Here is a 21,514-nt window from a genome sequence, read left to right as displayed (position 1 = left end):
TCTTCTTCCAGTTTTATCTCCTGTTCTTTCAGCATCTGTAAATCATACTTCAACCAAGCTCTCCTATTCCCAAAACACAGCTTCTTCCTCCCTTTTCTTAATGTCATTACCCACACAAAGAGTTCCTAATCTCCACTTCCACCTGGAAAAATTCTCTATATCCAGACTAGCAAATAAGGTAAAGCCATTAGTTTTTTCAGATGTTAAGCCTTTGGGATTAATTCTTGTAAAATCACAAAAGTAAAATATAATTTGAACAAAATTTTAAGACTGGAGAAAAAGAGAATGTTAGGGACAATTTTTTAAAGGTAGGATTTTGAGAGTGAATATCTACTATATATTAAAAATATTGTGATGATACAACTATCAAATCCTTGGAGACTAATGCAGGAATACATAGAAGGACAAAGAGCAGACAGAACAAAAAATAGACCAGTGATATATAAGGATGTATTTGTAATGAAGGATACATTAAAGTCAAATGAGAAAGAAAGGTATTCAACAATAATATTGTATAAGCTCTTTCAGGAATTGATAAAAAAGTTAATTCAAAATCTCACTTCACATTCTATGCAAAAATAAACAACAGGGATAGAAGAAATTTTTAGTAAAAATTGAAATATCTTGGAAGTGAGATTCCAAGTTTAGAAATAGCAATGCAATCAGATTTGAAAATATTAAAATGGTTAATAATGTGGAAACTGATACTCCAAATCAAAGATAAAAGACTGGAAAAACTCTTTTCCAGAAAATAAGGACAGGGGGGTAATATAGATATAATAAAAATATTTTTTTTGAAAATTGATAAGAAAATCAAAAGAACAAAGTTGGAAGTACTGGCAATAGACAAGAGAGATCATTCAAAAAGAAGATACCACCTGTGCAGAAACAGATTTAAAAAATTCAAATTTACTAATAATTCAAAAATACAAATGAAAATAATGTAGTATTCAATTTACTAATAATTCAAAAATACAAATGAAAATAATGTCATACTATTTTCATACCAAATGAGTAGCAATTTAAAACTTCTTTGTACACATTGCTACAAGAAGTACACTGAAGCAGATGCTCTCATGTTTTTCTGATAGCATTGTGAATTGCTTTAAACTATTAAAAAGCATAAATACATATTGTTAAAGTTTCTAGGGCCATGACAGGGTTCTTACACTTTGCCATAGTATTTCTATTTCTTGAATTTTTTTTTCTGGAAAGAGTCTCAAATTTGAGGGAATAAAATGGCTTCTCAGAGAAAGTTACAAATTATAATACCAGATAATTCAAAACAGCCTTAATACCTATGAGGACAGAAATTACTAAACAATCAGATGTCCACCCATTTAAACATTTTGTAAAGATTAACACTGATGGTTATAAAGGAAGTATAATAAGATATTTGTAATAAAATGTTAAGCAAACAAGAAGGTCATAAAACTGTACATATACAATATTTTATTGAATATAGAGAAAATCTTACAGAAAACCAATTAGTATGATAATCGTGATATCCTTGGGTGAATAGGAAGATTTTTTTTTCTTATACTTTAAAATTCTTTCCAAATTTTTATGTGAGTAAAAAAATCAACAATTATAAATAAATTTTAGAGAAATGCCAAACACCATATAGTCTATTAAGCTGATTTTCTATCATTAAATAAATGATGTTTCTTCCTTGTGGAGAACTGCTGTTGGCACGGTATGGTAATCCAGGACACTGAGCTTTCACTTCCTTGAGTATTTCTGTATTTGTCTTACCATCTCTAAATGATAGTTAAGGTACAGATTGTATCTCTATATTATGTTTACATATCCTGAAACACCTGGAGCCATGCTTTGTACATAATATGAGTAAATGCTGGCTAAAGTAAATTAAAGTGGATGTTGAATTTCTCAACCAAAACTTTGAAATGTGAGGAAGAGACACTTCTTGAATCCTGCTGTTCTTAAATTAATCCCTTAACCCATCAAAGGATACAGAGTGTTGACTCCCTGGTACTTTTATGCTCACATAGTATTCAACCTCAAGACCTACCTCCTCCAACCCTAGGGAGGCCAGCCTGCTTCTGGTGGAAATAGATCCTGTTTACGTACGTCTGGTGCTGTGAGCATTTACCTCCCAGGGATATTTCAGATTGAACCCTGCTCTGTACAAGGAACATCCAATGGGGTGTGTGCGTAACCACATGAATTTTTGTGTTTGTAGCAATGCTTTATGAATTTGGTTTGGAAACCTGTAGCGTCTTATTGAAATTATGGTTCATTCAGTTGCCACCTTTGTTAGTTTATGGGAACCGCTCACAGGTAAAGTGTATGCCCAGTTTACCTTTATACTATCACAAAGCCCGAGTTCTTGATGCTAAATAAATGAATGTTGAAAATAGCTCAAATCCAAACTGTGAGGCCTTTAGTCTGTCTTCCTGTTGTCAACACAGTGCCATTGAAGGAATACTACTGAGCTACTATTCACTCTAAAACTTTCTAGTTGTGAACCTGGGCAAGTCATTTATCTACTGAATCTGAGTATCTCATCTGTGGAACAGGGCTATTATCCTGCATAACTTGGAGGACTGCTCTGAAGATTAAAAAGAACAAATTTTATAAACATTCAGAATAGTAATGGGCACATTGTTTTATTATTAAATCTAAAAAATAACAAAACTAAGATAATTAAATCTTTATATAAAGTAATTTATGATTCCTTATGGTAATGGTTATTTCTCATTATGACAGACTTAATATGTTGAATTTAATAACGTTGTTGCCCTACTCCAGGCTGGCTGGTAAATTTTCAGTTGTATTGAGTCATTTTTATAACAGTAACGCTGTCCTGCACACTTTGGAATGTGAGCTCTGTGAAAGCCAGAAGTGTCTGATACATAACAGGCATTCAAATATCGTTGAAAGGGTGAAATAAGCACCACCCCTTTTGTTTATGGTAGGTTTATCTTTTAAAATAATAATAAAAATATTATTAGCTGTCATTTGGTAAATATGTATAATTCCCCAGGTACTCTACTAAACATTAATAGACTATTCCATTTCAATATTGAAATGACTTCTATGAACAGATTTTTATGAGACTTAAGATGAAAAAAGTGTTGCCTATATTTGAATACCTAGGTTTATCAATTAATTATTTCAATATAAATAAAAATTACTATATATTTTTTCCATGGGCACATTGAACTTTTTCAGTGCTTTTATAAGCCTCAGCAGAATAGTATTTTGTAGGACTTTAAAAAATGTAACTATGCATGCTACTGTTCTTAATTTGCATGTTATAGGAAGTTAAAATATATTGACTGTGTTTAGTTTTGTTTTGAATTTTTAGTTTGCTGAGTAGTGCACATATTTTCATGAAGCTACAACTGTATTCCTTTCCTTTTCTAGCCCAATATTATTAAGAATTATGAATGATCAACTGATGTTTTTGGAACGAGCATTTATTGATCCTTTAGGATTACCAGACAGGCCTTTTTATAGGTAAGGGTAAAAATATGACTATTTTAATATAATTTTTTTCTTATTTTTTGCCCTGTGGGAAAAATATAGTTGATTTCTTGCAAGCATATAAAAAATTCCAAAGTATATGTAGTAAATGATAAATATATTATTTATTTATATAATGTAATATGATTACTACAGATCTTTATTTTATTATCTTTTCTGTTTCTATGTATAAAAGAGTATATGTTCATTGCAGGAAATTTAGAAAACCCAGGAAGTCAGAAGTAGAAAATAAAAATCTCCCCAACTCTACTTGTCAGATATAAAATCATGTTTGTCCTTTGGTATACATAATTTTAGCCCCTCTCTTATTTTATTTTGAATATATGTGTATTTATGCATATACATAAGGTATAATAAATATATATTTATTTAACTCTATCTCTTAACGTTGACATTTAGTTTTTTTCTAATTTTTGACAATCATAATTATTTCTGATAAACACCAACTGTCCCCAGGTTGATCTTACTAAGTATTCAGAAAGAATTAGATCATTGACCAGCCAGAAACGACCTCATCTTTCTGTTTAGGGATTATCTATGAAAGAATTGGAATTGAGTGTAAGGGCATCATCCAAACAGGGTGAATGGATTCCCCTTAGTGGCATAATCATGTTCTTTTCCTTTACCTCTTTACTGTGGAACTTGTCCTTCTCTTCCAGGGCTGTTACATGCACTGGCGTAGCTCCTTCAGTAAAACATCACCTTCTTCCTAGGTCATGTTGAATGTTATAAAACTGTTTTAATGATTCATCATGCTTGACGCTAGGTATTATACATGACTTCTTTTTTAAATAGGAGAAAAACACAATGTAGGTTGTCTGGTCACAAATGAAACCCTATAATCACAGTTGTGCTACATTTCAGAGGATAGAGTGGTATTTTGAAGTCATCACTTCTTGCAGTGTGCCTTGAGAGTGATCACTTCATCTCCCAGACCTCAATTTCCTCCTCTTTGAAATTATAATATCAACTCTGTAGAGTTTATTTTCAAGGATTAGAAAAATGATAGGTAAATAATTTAATTCCAAGCGTGATCCATAGTAGGTGACAAGCTGTTGTTGCTATCATTGTCATCACTTTTGTTGCTCTGAACCACTTTAAGTCATCTGTCTAAAGTCAAAATATAATTAATTGCCACATATTTCATAGACTAGTCTTTGGAGATTGAACTTGTAAATTTAATTGACAAGTGGCAATTAAAATTATACAATCCATGAATTGTAGAAAGTCCCTGTTTTTTCCCTTGTATATATAATTCGAGCAACTGATAGCAAACTATTTTTATCAACAGACATGTCATCTATGCTCCAAGCAGCCACAACAAGTATATGGGGGAGTCATTCCCAGGGATCTTCGATGCTCTGTTTGATATCGAAAGCAAGGTGGATCCTTCCAAGGCCTGGGAAGAAGTGAAGAGACACATTTCTATTGCAGCCTTCACCGTGCAGGCTGCAGCAGGGACTCTGAGAGAAGTAGCCTAAGAAGTTTCTTTGGAGAACACATTGAATTAGTATGATGTATCACTCAGAAAGAATCATGTTGGATGCACTGATAAACTGAAAAATAAAGTTACGTACATATATATATACATATATAGATACAGATAGATACATATATCCATCTTGACATTCTTTTTTCTTCTCCATATAGATCGAATAAGAAAGATGGATGATTTTTATTCTGTAATTATAGAAAGTTATTCTGAAGTTGGACTAAGTGTTGAAATTAAGAAGAGAGTAAAATTTTAATACACTTATGTGGCATTATCGGAGAATCATGTCTAATTCAGCATTTACAAAACTACTCCTGTCACTGCACATGTAGAAAACATCAGTTTGTTATTTGTTGTGTATTTTTAGAATTTTTATAAATAAAATTGTACCATGTATATTTTTCTAGGACTTGATATTTTCACTCACCTTTGACATTTCATCCATGTATTATTGTGGCTGTAGGTCATTAGATTCCACTGACACAGAGCATTCCCTTGCATGGATATAACACTTATGCATTAGCATTCAGTCAAGACAGAGAAACCACACAGAAACATAAACAGAGAAAGTTAACGTAAAGAATGATTAATTACAATAGCATTGGAGCAATGAAGTATTGTCTAGTAAAAGGTAAAAAGAAGTTTAAAGAATATAAGAATTACAGGGACTTCCCTGGTGGTCCAGTGGCTAAGACTCTGCACTCCCAATGCAGGGGGCCCAGGTTCGACCCCTGGCCAGGGAACTAGATCCCATGTGCCGCAACTAAGAGCCCGCATGTCGCAAGGAAGGTCCTGTGTGCCTCAACTAAGACCCGGCACAGCCAAATAAATAAATAAATATTAAAAAATATATAAGAATATAAGAATTACAGATATATGGAGCAATCACTGTCCCTTGGATTGAGGACTTCAGGAACATGTAGATGTTTCCTTAAAAATAAATTAGGCCGTCGTGTAAATCCAATCAAAATGATTTGAGCTTATGTTTACACCTAAGATAACCTAATCTTCTTTAACATACAATACCCTAAGAAAAGTCTAGTCTTTGGAAATTCTACAAAAGGCCTAAAGAATACAATTCACAGTATCCAGAAAATAAAGAACTTCACTGGTGGACATTAAGATGCCAAGTACAGATGCCAATTAGTCCTCTTACAAAGCAAACAGCCTGGCTGATTTTGACAACTTTTCCTCTAAAATTATCATCATGAGACTGTTTATAATGCTCATCTATTGCTATAGAATTTGGAGATAGTGGGTTCCAATCCACCCTCTCTTCCTAAGACTGCTTGAAATTGTTCTGTCACCTGAGGATTTGAAAACAATGTGTCTCCCATGTAATAGGTGGTTTGTCTGATTCTGTAATGCCTAATAGGGTAGCCACATGTAGATATCAAGCTCTTGAAATGTGACTAGTTTGAATTGAGCTGTGCTGTCAGTATGAAATGCATGCTGGACATCAAAAACTTAGTATAGAATAAAGAATGTAAAATAGCTCATTAATATTTTCAATATTGTTTATATTTTTAATGATAATTTTTGAATATATTTAAGTATATTATTGAAATTCATTTCAAATATTTTTAATTACCTTTTATGATGTGGACACTAAGAAGTTTAAAAATACATATACAGTTCAGATAATATTTCTATAAAAATTTTACTTCTTTAAATCTTTTTTGCATTAAGCATTTCAGTGTTATTTTATTAAATATTGTGATTAATTTAAGCACATTTTGAAAAATTGTTTTGTGTTTGCCTTATCTTTCTAACTATACAGTAAGTTTTCTGGGGGGAGAAGGCTCAGCTATCTTGTTTTGGTTCACCCACCATACCTGAAAGGCAAAGGTAAGTGCTTCATATAGACTGGATGATTGTGTTGAATCAATTGAGAACACAGGTAGTGAAATGCAATACTTTATTTATCTTTAACACCTTTAGTTTATAGACGTACCTTTAAATAAATTTCAACAAGTTTAAATAAATATTTAAACTTGTTGATTGACAGCTCAGAGTTATGTGTAAATCAAAAGCTCTGGGGGAAAAAAAGAGCAAAAATATTATGGTCTCCTCTCAGAAACACAAATAGGGCACCCTTAGTCCATTTTAGAAGAGATTACTGCATTTATTCATTTTATAAGGGACAATTTGTTACCTGGAGTTGATTTACATTATAACTTGTGGTCTTTGGAGAGTGACCTGCGCTCGCACACAGGCTTCTTGGTGGCGGCAGCAGCAGCCTTAGCGTCTCATGCCCGTCTCTGGGGTCCGCGCTGTTAGCCGCGGCTTGAGCCAGTCTCTGGAGCTCCTTTAAGCAGCGCTCTTAATCCCCTCTCCTCGCGCACCAGGAAACAAAGAGGGAAGAAAATGTCTCTTGCCTCTTCGGCAGGTCCAGACTTTTTCCCAGACTCCCTCCCGGCTAGCCGTGGTGCACTAACCCCTTCAGGCTGTGTTCACGCTGCCAACCCCAGTCCTCTCCCTGCGCTCCGACCGAAGCCCGAGCCTCAGCTCCCAGCCCCGCCCGCCCCGACGGGTGAGCAGACAAGCCTCTTGGGTTGGTGAGTGCTGGTCGGCACCGATCCTCTGTGCGGGCATCTCTCTGCTTTGCCATCCGCAACCCTGTTGCTGCGCTCTCCTCCGTGGCTCCGAAGCTTCCCCCCTCCGCCACTCGTAGTCTTCGCCCGCGCAGGGGCTTCTAGTGTGTGGAAACCTTTCCTCCTTCTTGGCTCCCTCCCACTGGTGCAGGTCCTGTCCCTATTCTTTTGTCTCTGTTTATTCTTTTTTCTTTTGCCCTATCCAGGTACGTGGGGGGAGTCTCTTGCCTTTTGGGAAGTCTGAGGTCTTCTGCCAACGTTCAGTAGGTGTTCTGTAGGAGTTATTCCACGTGTAGATGTATTTCTGATGCATCTGTGGGGAGGAAGGTGATCTCCGCATCTTACTCTTCCTCCATCTTCCTCCTCTAATGAGAAGATAAACAAAATTGATAAACCATTAGCCAGGCTCATCAAGAAAAAGAGGGAGAGGACTCAAATCAAATTTAGAAATGAAAAAGGAGAAGTTACAACAGATACCGCAGAAATACAAATCATCCTAAGAGACTACTACAAGCAACTTTATGCCAATAAAAAGGACAACCTGGAAGAAATGGACAAATTCTTAGAAAGGTATAACCTTCCAAGACTGAAACAGGAGGAAATAGAAAATATGAACAGAACAATCACAAGTAATGATATTAAAACTGTGATTAAAAATCTTCCAACAAACAGAAGTCCAGGACTAGATGGCTTCACAGGTGAATTCTATCAAACATTTAGAGAACAGCTAAGACCCATCCTTCTCAAATTCTTCCAAAAAATTGCATATGAAGAAACACTCCCAAACTCATTCTATGAGGCTACTATCACTGTGATAGCAAAACCAGACAAAGATACTACAAAAAAAGAAAACTACAGACCAATATGACTGATGAATATAGATGCAAAAATCCTCAACAAAATACTAGCAAACAGAATCCAACAGCACATTAAAAGGATCATACACCGTGATCAAAAGGGATTTATCCCAGGGATGCAAGGATTCTTCAATATATGCAAATCAATCACATGATACACCATATTAACAAACTGAAGAATAAAAAGCATATGATCATCTCAATAGATGCAGAAAAAGCTTTCAACAAAATTCAACACCCACTTATGATACAAACTGTCCAGAAAGTGGGTATAAAGGGACCCTACCTCAACATAATAAAGGCCATATATGACAAACCCACAGCAAACATCATTCTCAATCATGAAAAATTGAAAGCATTTCCTCTAAGATCAAGAGCAAGACAAGGATGTCCACTCTTGCCACTGTTATTCTACATAGGTTTGGAAGTTTTAGCCACAGAAATCAGAGAAGAAAAAGAAATAAAAGGATACAAATTGGAAAAGAAGTAAAACTGTCACTGTTTGCAGATGATATGATACTATATATAGAGAATCCTAAAGATGCCATGAGAAAACTACTAGAGCTAATCAATGAATTTGGTAAAGTAGCAGGAAAGAAAATTAATGCACAGAAATCTCTTGCATTCCTATACACTAATTATGAGAAATCTGAAAGGAAAATTAAGGAAACACTCCCATTTACCATTGCAACAAAAAAATAAAATACCTAGGAATAAACCTACCTAGGGAGAAAAAAGACCTGTATGCAGAAAACTATAAGACACTGATGAAAGAAATCAAAGATGATATAAACAAATGGAGAGATATATCATGTTCTTGGATTAGAAGAATCAATATTGTGAAAATGACTATACTACCCAAAGCAATCTATAGATTCAATGCCACCCCTATCAAATTACCAATGGCATTTTTACAGAACAGAACAAAAAAATTAAAAATTTGTATGGAGACACAAAAGATCCCGTATAGCGAAAGCAGTCTTGAGGGAAAAAAACAGAGCTGGAGGAATCAGACTCTCTGACTTCAGACAATACTACACAGCTACAGTAATCAAGACAATATGGTACTGGCACAAAAACAGAAATACAGATCAATGGAATAGGATAGAAAGCCCAGAGATAAACCCATGCACCTATGGTCAACTCATCTATGACAAAGAAGGGAAGGATATGCAATGGAGAAAAGACACCCTCTTCAATAAGTGGTGCTGGGAAAACTGGACAGCTACATGTAGGAGAATGAAATTAGAACACTCCCTAACACCATACACAAAAATAAACTCAAAATGGATTAGAGACCTAAATGTAAGACTGGACACTCTAAAGCTCTTAGAGGAAAACATAGGATGAACACTTTTTGACATCAATCACAGCAAGATCTTTTTTGATCCATCTCCTAGAGTAATGGAAATAAAAACAAAAATAAGCAAATGGGACCTAACGAAACTTAAAAGCTTTTGAACAGCAAAGGAAACTGTAAACAAGATGAAAAGATAACCCTCAGAATGGGAGAAAATATTTGCAAACGAATCAATGGACAAAGGATTAATCTCCAAAATATATAAACAGCTCATGCAGCTCAATATTAAAGAAACAAACAACTCAATCCAAAAATGGGCAGAAGACCTAAATAAACATTTCTCCAAAGAAGACATATAGATGGCCAAGAAGCAAATGAAAAGCTGCTCAACATCACTAATTATTAGACAAATGCAAATCAATACTACAATGAGGTATCACCTCACACCAGTTAGAATGGGCATCATCAGAAAATCTACAAACAAATGCTGGAAAGGGTGTGGAGAAAAGGGAGCTCTCTTGCACTGTTGGTAGGAATGTAAATTGATACAGCCACTATGGAGAACAGTATGGAGGTTCCTTAAGAAACTAAAAATAGAATTACCATATGACCCAGCAATCCCACTATTGGGCTTATACCCAGAGAAAACCATAATTCAAAAAGACACATGTACCCCAAAGTTCATTGCAGCACTATTTACAATAGCCAGGTCATGGAAGCAACCTAAATGCCCATCGACAGACGAATGGATATAGAAGATGGGGTACATATATACAATGGAATATTACTCAGCTATAAAAAGGAACGAAATTGGGTCATTTGTAGAGACGTGGATGGATCTAGAGACTGTCATACAAAGTGAAGTAAGTCAGAAAGTGAAAAATAAATATCGTATATTAACGCATATATGTGGAACCTAGAAAAATGGTACAGATGAAACCGTTTGCAGAGCAGAAATTGAGACAAAGATGTAGAGAACAAACATATGGACACCAAGGGGGGAAAGTGGCTGGGGGTGTGGGTGTTGGTGTGATGAATTGGGAGATTGGGATTGACGTGTACACTGATGTGTATAAAATGGATGAGTAATAAGAACCTGATATTTAAACAAATAAATAAAATAAAATTCAAAAATTCAAAAAAAAATTTGACCTTCTTTATATTTTCACTTTAAAAATTTCTAGCAAGGTCAATTTATTTTCATATGTATATATACATTTGTGTGTGTGTGTGTGTGTGTGTGTGTGTGTGTGTGTGTGGTATGCGGGCCTCTCACTGTTGTGGTCTCTCCCGTTGCGGAGCACAGGCTCCGGATGCGCAGGCTCACCGGCCATGGCTCACGGGCCTAGCCATTCCGCAGCATGTGGTATCTTCCCGGACCAGGGCATGAACCCGTGTCCCCTGCATCATCAGGTGGACTCTCAACCACTGCGCCACCAGGGAACTGCCCATATTTTTTAATAAGTAGTGCTTCAATTAACACACAATAGATAATTTAGTGAAATAACATGTATGTAAGCATTGGTAATTTGATAAACTGTGATAGGTGTCAGCAAAATACAGGTAGTATGGCACTTCTGTTAAAAATAATATTCTACAGTATGTACAACATAGTAACTACAGATAATAATACTGTAATGCATATCTAAAACTTGTTAGGAGAGTAGATCTTAAAAGTTCTCATAACAAGGAAAATAATTTTTAACTACATGTTGTGATGAATGTTAACTAATATGGTGATCATTTCACAATATATTCAAATAGCAAATCATTACGTTATATACCTGACAGTTATATGAGGCTATATGTCAATTATACCTCAATAAAAAACAGTCGTCTTTATGCATTGTGTTAAATATAATTACTCACATAATTATGGTATAAATAATTACTATATTATATTCATATTAATATAAACATATACATTGATGTATATATTATGTACGTATGTATAACATATATAAAGTATTTTGTTTAAAAGTTTTCACCAATTTTTTTTTGCATTTACCCCAAAAGAAGTCTATATTCTTTTAGGGTCTCAGACCCCTAAGATTGGGTTTTCTATATACCGAAAACCCAATCAACCATTTTCACACCTTTCTGAGTAAACTTATCAGTATTTTCCACTTCCCTTTGAAGGTCTTATCCAATCTCAAGAAGTAGGTGTGGCCTCAGGAGAGTCTAATCCTTTAAAAGGCAAATTTATCCAGGGGTAACTTCTTCTCTCAGGGGGACTGAGGGAAAGTGCAGCTACCGAGTGTTGGACAGTTCTTGTTGACCCTGATATCCACAGATTTCCAGGACGTGCAGCCTTCCAGAAGTAAGACCACTCACAGTGGACTCTGGTAAGTAAGGAATTGATTGTAAATATCTGGGAGTGGACTCTGGTAAGTAAGGAATTGATTGTAAATATCTTCATGTCTATTTTCTTTCATCCAAATCCTTTCCATTTACCTATTAGCCTGCTTGGGTTTTGTCCAAGCAAACAAGTAGTTGTCTTAGTTTTTTTTTTAATGACCTCAATATCTAAAATATCTGTAACTAGAGCAATTGTAATATATTGATATTTGTAACATTAACATATGTAATCATTTTTATTCCGTTACCTTACATGTTATTGGATGTTTTTAGGTCTTAAATGAGATTTCTACAGACATATATATTTATGAAACACATAGAACACCTAAAATGTTCAACATAATATATACATTTCATAGTCTTTATACAGATGAACATAAGAGTTAAATGTGTTGAATGAATTAGAATATCGTCTTGTAAAGTTCATATGCGCTATATATATATTTTTAAACATCTTTATTGGAGTATAATTGCTTTACAATGGTGTGTTAGTTTCTGCTGTATAACAAAGTGAGTCAGGTATATATATACATATATACCAATATCTCCTCCCTCTTGCGTCTCCCTCCCACCCTCCTTATCCCACCCCTCTAGGGTGGTCACAAAGCACCGAGCTGATCAACCTGTACCATGCGGCTGCTTCCCACCAGCTATCAGTTTTACATTTGGTAGTGTATATATGTCCATGCCAGAATAAAGGTGCTGTATCTTTAAAGACTTCAGTTTGCAGTCTAGATTTGAAAAGTGTTCAGGATAGATCCAATGAACTGATAGAGACTCCCAAGAAGTGGCATTGGTCAAATAGGGAAATATCAGAAACAAAGAGAATATGATGTTACTTCCATTAAGTACATCTTTGAAATTTCTAGTGTAGCGAGAAAATCCTCATGTATATTCAAATTTTTTCTTTGGTTTTAAAAAACAACTGATTAATTTTTACTGATTACTGTTGTAGCTTGAACATTCACTAGTTCAAAATGTGAAGTGCTCTTTTGATCTGAACTGACTCCAGGAAAAATTGTTTTCCTGAACTAGAAATAACATAATTTTTTCCTTTTTTTGTCTTGAAAGGAGGAGTTTTGTTATTTAAGTTGGAAGCAAACACTGAAATGTTTATAGTTTTAATATGCCAAAGGTAAAGCCAACATTGATTATATTAAGTTTAAATTATTCTAAACAATTTTATTTTTCTTTAGAAAAGCACATCTCTCAGTTCAGAGGCAGGAGACATAGAGAACATTAGCATAGAGACAAAGTTTGTGCAAGTATGGGTTCCAGTCATGGAGTCATGGAGAGAGAGAAAGAGAGATACAGATAGATTGAGATTATATATGTGCTTCTGTACCAATCAGCTAATAAAAGTAACTCTGGAGTCATCTTACCATTTACCCTCTGGTCTAAGCTTTAAGCACATCCATGTAATTTAGGTATGACTGAGAACACGGTTTATTTTAAACAAAAAAGTTGCTAGGGACTCTCTTATCTAATTTTGTCATTTGTATCAGTATGAACCTCTCTGTATTCACCATTTCTAGGTTTGTACTGAGGGTAAGCAAATAGGTAAATTAGATAGAGTTCAAACAGACAGGAATTTGTCCAAAGGCTTTATTTTCCCTTATCAGGGCAGAAGAAAGACTTTCTCTCTTACCCTCTCTATTTCTGTCTTGAATTTTCAGAAACATGGATTCAGACACATTGCAAGCCTTCCAGAATGAACTAACCTGCTCCATCTGTATGAACTACTTCATAGACCCCGTCACCATAGACTGTGGGCACAGCTTTTGCCGTCCCTGCCTGTACCTCTGCTGGGAGGAAGACCAGACTCCAAAGAGCTGCCCTGAGTGCAGGGGACTATCAGAGAAGCCAGATTTCAAAACCAATATTGTACTCAAGAGGCTGGCTTCCCTCGCCAGACAGGAAGCAGCTAAACAAACCAACAGCTCGGAGGCGCAGATCTGCGTGACACACAAAGAAGCCAAAGGGTTCTTCTGTGAGGTTGACAAGACCCTGCTCTGTGGCCCCTGCTCTGAGTCCCCGGAGCATGCAGCTCACAGCCACAGTCCAATACAATGGGCTGCTGAGGAATACCGGGTAAGTGATGCTTCTAAAGCAATTAGGAATCTATAGGCTTCTAAATCAGAGAGAAAGATGAGGATAATAATGAAGTTGATGGGGATGGAGATGGTCGAGGTGGAGATTTTTCAGTGTAGGTCATGTACGTGTATCGTTTTAACGTTGTTGCCCAATTGTCCAAACACGTGGAACTGCTGTATCCTGGGGCATGTGGTAGCACCAGGCATACTGACTCCTGACGTGAGCTTGACGCATTCTTAGTCAAGTTATATAAAAATCTGAGTCTCAATTTCTTAGGAAATGAGAAATTTCATTTCTCTCATGGAACTGAGAGATTCCATTATCTATAAAGTTTCCACAATTCTTTCTTTCTTTTCTAATTTTTAATTAATTAATTTATTTTTGGCCGCATTGGGTCTTTGTTGCTACGTGTGGGCTTTCTCTAGTTGCAGCGAGCGGGGGCTACTCTTTGCTGTGGTGCACAGGCTTCTCATTGCAGTAGCTTCTCTTGTTGTGGAGCATGGGCTCTAGGCACTCAGCCTTCAGTCCTTGTGGCATGCGAGCTCAGTAGTTGTGGCTCATGGGGTCTAGAGCACAGGCTCACTAGAGCACACAATCTTAGTTGCTCTGCAGCATTTGGGATCTTCCGGGACCAGGGATCAAACCTGTGTCCCCTGCATTGGCAGTCAGATTCTTAACCACTGCACCACCAGGGAAGTCCCCCCCAATTCTTCATTATATGTTTCTGTCACTTTGATATTCAACATATTAGAATCAAATTAGATTAATGTGGAAAAATCTGACCACATAATTCAAACTCAAGATTTCTATTTTCTAAACCAGTGGTCCCCATCCTTTTTGGCACCAGTGAACAGTTTCGTGGAAGACAATTTTTCCATGGATGGGGGCAGGGGGAGGTTGGGAGGATGGTTCTGGTGGTAATGCGAGTGATGGGGAGCGATAGGAAATGATGGGGAGCCATGGGGAGCCATAGGGAGTGATGGGGAGCAATGGGGAGCCATGGGGACTGATGGGGAGTGATGGGGAGCCATGGGGAACGATGGGGAGTGATGGGGAGTGATGGGGAGCCATGGGGAGCCATGAGGAGTGATGGGGAGCGATGGGGAATGATGGGGAGTGATGGGGAGCGATGGGGAGTGATGGGGAGTGATGGGGAGTGGCAGATGAAGCTTCACTTGCTAGCCCCCCTCTCACCTCCTGCTGTGCGGCCCCATTCCTAACAGGCTGTGGATTGGTAGTGGTCCTTGCCCAGTGGGTTGGGGACCCCTGCTCTAAATGACTGCCTTTGCTCATACATAAGGGGATGGAATTTATGGTATCATCATCTGTGTCACTAAAGCTCATGGTTATTTTGCAGGAGAAACTTCTGAAGAGAATGGACTCTTTAAGGAAAATGACACAAGAAATGCAAAACAGTCTGAATCAAGAAGCTAACAAAACTCAGTTGTTAGAGGTAAGAACAAAAATATTCTATTTGTTTGCATGGAGACAGAAATAATCCTGGCTTAGACTTTCAGCAAAATTCAAATTACCAGGTAAAGGATAGTGGTCTTTTCCTTGGAAAGAGTAGTGGTTTCAAATGACCTATCAGTAATCACAGTTATAACAGACCAATACAAACTAGTTCAAAGAGTGCTAGTATATGGGAAAACCAAGGCATGAAACGTATTCCTAAGCAACATTTTCAAATTTGAATAAACCTTCTCAGACATGGAGTATAAGACAACATTGTGCTAAGTGTGTCTGTGAAGGTGAGGAGAGGAATACAGTAGTACCTAGAGGAGAATTAGTGTATATTTTTAAAGCTGCATAGTATGCGGTTTACCTAATAAAAGAATATTTAGAAAAATCAGGGAAAGGAACAAGAAAAAACAAGATTTGGGTAAGAGAGGAAATAATTGATGGAGTAACACCCCTGAAGAATCCTCCTAGGGAGAAAAACTGGGACCCCCTCAGATGGCTTGATTTAAACGGGAAAACAGGCGAGAAACTTAGAGAAAGGATGGATTGGAAGGACCAGCAAATATTCCAGGCCTTTTGAAATGTGAGGCAGAAAGTTTGTCAAGACCTCTCCTGATGACAGTAAGGAAATAATATTTGACATTTTCTGTTGAGAATGAGGATGAGTGATTCTTTGAATCCATTATCTCTGCAGAACTATGTGGCCATGAGGAAGGTGATGATCAAAGTTCAGTATCAGAGGATCCACCTGTTTCTCCGGGAGGAGGAGCAACTCCATCTGGAGGCCCTGGAGAAAGAAGCGAAGGAGACTCTCCAGCAACTCAGGGAGAGTGAATTCAGAATGACTCAACAGAAAGAAAGTCTGAAAGAAATGTACAGAGAGCTGACAGAGATGTGCCACAAGCCTGATGTGGAGTTGCTCCAGGTGAGAAGGGAGGTTCCATCCTCAGAGACAGAAGTACTATTCTGGGCACCATTGCCATGACATTGAAATGTTACCTGCATATACTCTTATCTCAGCTAAAGGATGATGTTCCTTGACTCCCATTATTTTATTTGTCCAATCCCTTATTTCTCATAGCCAGGTAATCTTGGGAGTTTTTTTTTTAACCTTTCACTAGCTAACATAGGACACAATTTTTTCAGTGTGATCAGGAGTACTATCCAGACAGATTATCCAAAATCAGCAAAATTCTGTGACCAGGGGAAAGTTAATTTTCTTGGAGTAATTCTCAATACATTGTCACTCTCTATTATCCCACACTTACTGAAGACATTGAGGTTTTGCCCATTGTCTAGGTAAAATTTTTAGAACTGGTAGTCAATTTCAATACACTCTATAATTCATTTTATATGGTTCCTTGTTTTGCTTTAATTGTTATCATAATGGTGAGATCTCTCCTTGGGAATAGGACTGAGCAATGACTGACATTGGAAACCTGATGTTGTTGCATCATTACACAGACTCTTCCTGGCCTCCTTCCTTCCTTCCTTAATGTGCCCTGAGGAAGCTCATCATGTTTTAGTTTAAGTTCTGTTATTAAGATAGCCTCTGATTGTTCCTTAGAGGAGAATGAGAAAAACAATACCTTATTGAACAAACAAGAATAGTAAAGAAGATGCAAAAGGACAGAACTCTCATGATTAACATGATTTTTTTTTTTTTTTTGCATTGCAGGCCTCGGGAAATGTATTGGAAATGTGAGTGTATGCTAACGATTTTTGATTTCTGGAAAAGTTGTTGTCTTTTTGATGAAGTGGTTGGATAGTTGTTCCTTGGTACCATGGGGAATTGTTTTCAGGTCATCCCCAAAATCTAAATCTCAGGATGCACAATCCCTTATAGAAAATGCCACAGTATTTGCAGATAACTTACAGGCATGCTCCCATACACTTTAGTCATCTCTAGACTACTTATAACACCTAATAAAATGGAAATTAAATGCTATGTAAATAGTTCCCAGGTACGTGGCATTTTCAAGTTTCACTTTTTGGAACTTCCAGGAATTTTTTTTTTCTGAATATTTTCCATTTAGAACCAGGGAGGAAGAACGTAGGGGAGGGATAGATTTAGAATTTGGGATTGACAAGTACACACTGCTATATTTAAAATAAATAACACACAGTGGTTATCTCAAGCCATAGGGAAGCAGATCAGGATTAAAAATGGTGGTCAGGGCTTCCCTGGTGGCCTAGTGGTTGAGAGTCCGCCTGCTGATGCAGGGGACACGGATTCGTGCTCCGATCTGGGAAGATCCTACATGCCACAGAGTGGCTGGGCCTGCGTGTCCAGAGCCTGTGCTCTGCAATGGGAGAGGCCACAACGGTGAGAGGCCCGCATACAGCAAACAAAAAAAAAGGTGGTCAAAGGAGACTTTAGCTTTACCTATAATGTTCAAACTTTTTGAAAAGAATGTATCTATGTATTATTCTATAAGTAAAATAAATTTAACAAAAAAATAGATAACAAACAAGGGCCTAGTGTAAAATAACTAACTAACTAACTAACTAAATTAATTAATTAAATAAAACATCAATTACAGATTCAATCCATGGTTGAATCCATAGGTGCAGAACCCTCGCACATGGATGACGAACAGTACATCTTTTGATCTATTAACATCGTCTTTTTGGCTATTTTCTGTTTTATTTCAAAAGGATTCTAGAGGCCTTCTGATCCTTGGTCTGAGAAGTTTCCTTTTCATTTGGCTGAATTCAAATATACCTGAAAACTTTCTGACATTCTGGGCTTTGTTCCACCCACTCACCCCATCCTCTCCAGACTCACCACAATAAAACTTAGGGAAGGGATTTTTCTAAGATATCACAGAGGAAGCACCTACACTAGTGAGTTGGAAGGTGAAAAAGGCAGGAAAGGGTCAAATTCCCTAATAGGGAGAGGGGCTGTGATTTTGTTCCTAGGAGTAGCAGTGAATCAGCCTGTTCCATTACAGCAAGCCCCCTTGTAGGTAGGACCTCAGAGCTAATGGCTTCCTGGTGTCCACTGGAAAGTTAGACCTTCAGGACCAAGGCAGTCAGGCTGGAATTGGATTCCCTTGCTGGGCTGATAAGAGCAAACATGTATGGCTAAGTTAACTCTTCCTTTTAGACACTGAATGTATCCTTGATGACTACTTGCTGACTGAAGTCCCAAAGGCTTTGCCTGAATTTTTTGTTCTCTGTAAAATGCCCAGGATCTTTGTATCACCTGAGTTGGAATAGAGGAAGTGAATGAAGTTCAATAAGTTGAAAATTGGAGTAAAGTCTGAGAAGAATGGGGAAGTTGAAATTTGATGTAATTTATATTTAGAAAAAAGTATGGTAACTTTTTATATTCCCAAGTGTGTAGAATATAATGTATATCCAATTAACCAAAAATAGGAGAATTCTGACAAAATATCCTGGATTAAAAACTTTTTTCCAGGCTTCCCTGGTGGTGCAGTGGTTGAGAGTCCACCTGCCGATGCAGGGGACACGAGTTCATGCCCCAGTCTGGGAAGTTCCCACATGCGGTGGAGTGGCTGGGCCCGTGAGCCATGGCCACTGAGCCTACGCATCTGGAGCCTGTGCTCTGCAACGGGAGAGGCCACAACAGTGAGAGGCCCATGTACCGCAAAAAAAAAAAAAAAAAAAAAAAAAACCTGCTTTTTTGTAATGGTCCTATGATTAGCCTTTGACCTTGAGATGTACTGACATCATTTGTTACAGGACTGATTTGGTACAGATGCAAAAGCCTCAGCCAGTGAACCCAGAGCTCACTTCCTGGCCTGTCACTGGAATCCTAGACATGCTGAACAACTTCAGAGGTAAGAGTCAACCTTCAGTGAGCAGGACTACATTTCATTAGAACTTCTTGGGAAGGAGCATTCTTTTATTGTTATTTTATTTTTTCTGACATGAAGGTAGTACATAACTTCCAAAAGTTGTTACATTTTTCCTGCCTGTATAGTTGTATTACAAAGATCAAGGCTGAGCTTTGCAACCTATAGTTTACTGAAAATGCAAAACTAGATATATATATTCAGTTACATATGACATAGGCAGAGCAAGAAGAGAGCAACCAGCTTGCTCATGTGGTTATAAAGAGGTAGAATATTTACTTTTGTGAGTAACCATCAATATTGTGTTTATTCAGTTTATTTCACTCTTAAAAAGTTAAATATGGGGGCTTCCCTGGTGGCGCAGTGGTTGAGAGTCCGCCTGCCGATGCAGGGGACACGGGTTCGTGCCCCGGTCCGGGAGGATCCCGCGTGCCGCGGAGCAGCTGGGCCTGTGAGCCATGGCCGCTGAGCCTGCGTGTCCGGAGCCTGTGCTCCGCAATGGGAGAGGCCACAACAGTGAGAGGCCCGCGTACCGCAAAAAAAAAAAAAAAAAAAAAAGTTAAATATGGCATTGCTGGTTTTTAATTTGTTCTGTATTACAAGCTCATTTATTACGCATTGTACAAAAATATTTATTATTTCTAAAATCAGCAAGAATTGACAGAAAAGACTAAAATTGGCTTAGGCAGGATAATTGTAATGCTATTAGATCAATTTCAAAGCAACTGAAAGGCAAGGGATTATATGGTTGGCCAGAACATCCTTTTAGAAGTTTCCAAACTATTCATTGATGGATTTCTATCAAAATTTTGACCTTTGAAAATGTAGTAAGTAGAGACTATAGCCCAATAAATACCCACATGATAGCAAGTGCTATCTACATGTTAGATCGTATTAAAGACAAAGGACACAAGAAAAGTTTTCTAAATGAAAGAAAAAATATAATGTTTTTGGTGAGTCCTGAAATAAACTATCAAGACATTGACATTAAATCAGACTTCACAGAGTTCATATCTCCTTTTTTTTTTTTCCTTTATCTGTATGATTTGAAGTCTTTCTGTGTGCTGGTGAGATAGTAATGACTTTTGCTCTTCATAGAAGAGCTAGTCTGAACTCCCTTTGCTGTCTTTGTTTTGTATTTCCTTGGAGGAGGGGAAATTAAAAGACTCATTGGGTAGAGAGCCTCTGCCTCTCAGGCCATGGAAACCTCACTTGCTGACCTGATTTTTGCTCTATCTGCAGTGGATAATGTTCTGAGTCAGAAAATGACCATTCACAATGTAAGCCTTTCTGAGGATCGTACAAGAGTGATGTTTGGAGGTGACCATCACAACGTGCCCAGAGAGCCCCAGATTGTGGAGAGATTTGTGGCCTGGGGAGCTGTGGCCTTCACCTCTGGGAGGCATTACTGGGAGGTGGATGTGACACACTCCTCGAACTGGATTCTGGGAGTCTGTAAAGATATCTTGACGAGTGATACTGATATCATTATTGATTCTGAAGAAGCATTTTTTCTATTTTCTGTGAAGGTGAACAATCATTATACTTTGTCCACAAACTCCCCACCCTTAATTCAGTATGTGAAAAGGCCTTTGGGTAGGATCGGAGTGTTTCTGGATTATGACAATGGAACTGTGAGTTTCTATGATGTTTGCAGAGGTTCCCTCATATATAGTTTCCTTCCTTCCTCCTTCTCCTTCCCTCTGATGCCTTTCCTTTGCCTTAGATCTCCATGACTAGTCAAGTTCCATGACCATTTAATTGATGAAATTCTTGCCTGAACAAATTGTTGTCCTAGACCTCACATGAGGCCACAGGATGATATCTGACTATCTCTGAGCACATTGTAATTTAGTGGAATGAATTAACATACGACTGTATGTTTATAAAATGGCATAACCATGTTGAATGTATAAATTTGTTAATTAAATTTTCTTGTAATAAAAATTTATTATGGAATATTTCATAGAGTCTAATCAGTTGCTTTTCTTCTGTCATAAATAATAGTTTTATTAAAATAAAAGTTA

At 37.2% G+C, this 21,514-nt stretch overlaps 2 protein-coding genes and 1 non-coding gene across 3 annotated transcripts in view; all 3 read left to right on the top strand.

Moving 5' to 3' along the window:
- The window catches only part of FOLH1 (folate hydrolase 1), a 57,471-nt gene extending 50,976 nt beyond the window's left edge, over positions 1-6,495 (top strand). The window contains exons 18-19 of the mRNA XM_060104494.1: positions 3,391-3,483; positions 4,802-6,495. Coding sequence (XP_059960477.1) covers positions 3,391-3,483; positions 4,802-4,991 — 283 coding nt within the window. The 3' untranslated portion in view covers positions 4,992-6,495. The remainder of the gene's footprint in view (positions 1-3,390; positions 3,484-4,801) is intronic.
- On the top strand, positions 5,673-5,745 carry TRNAG-CCC (transfer RNA glycine (anticodon CCC)). The gene has a single exon. It is a non-coding gene; the product is annotated as a tRNA-Gly (tRNA).
- Positions 6,496-12,012: 5,517 nt separating the features above from the next.
- On the top strand, positions 12,013-21,223 carry LOC132493736 (tripartite motif-containing protein 64C-like). Its single transcript, XM_060104511.1, has 6 exons — positions 12,013-12,098; positions 13,788-14,202; positions 15,563-15,658; positions 16,361-16,611; positions 19,372-19,472; positions 20,730-21,223. Exons 2-6 carry the CDS (start codon positions 13,792-13,794, stop codon positions 21,221-21,223), a joined length of 1,353 nt encoding a protein of 450 aa, XP_059960494.1. The 5' UTR covers positions 12,013-12,098; positions 13,788-13,791.
- Positions 21,224-21,514: the final 291 nt, after the last annotated feature.

Source organism: Mesoplodon densirostris, chromosome 7 (assembly GCF_025265405.1).
Source record: "Mesoplodon densirostris isolate mMesDen1 chromosome 7, mMesDen1 primary haplotype, whole genome shotgun sequence".
NCBI classification, from domain to species: Eukaryota; Metazoa; Chordata; class Mammalia; order Artiodactyla; family Ziphiidae; genus Mesoplodon; species Mesoplodon densirostris.
This window is presented reverse-complemented; position numbering and strand designations above follow the sequence as displayed.

Coding starts and splice junctions, on each gene's coding strand:
- LOC132493736 (XM_060104511.1), top strand. CDS start 13,792: ATGGATTCAGACACATTGCAAGCCTTCCAGAATGAACTAACCTGCTCC. Junction 14,203..15,562: donor GGGCTGCTGAGGAATACCGG/GTAAGTGATGCT, acceptor GTTATTTTGCAG/GAGAAACTTCTGAAGAGAAT. Junction 19,473..20,729: donor CATGCTGAACAACTTCAGAG/GTAAGAGTCAAC, acceptor CTCTATCTGCAG/TGGATAATGTTCTGAGTCAG.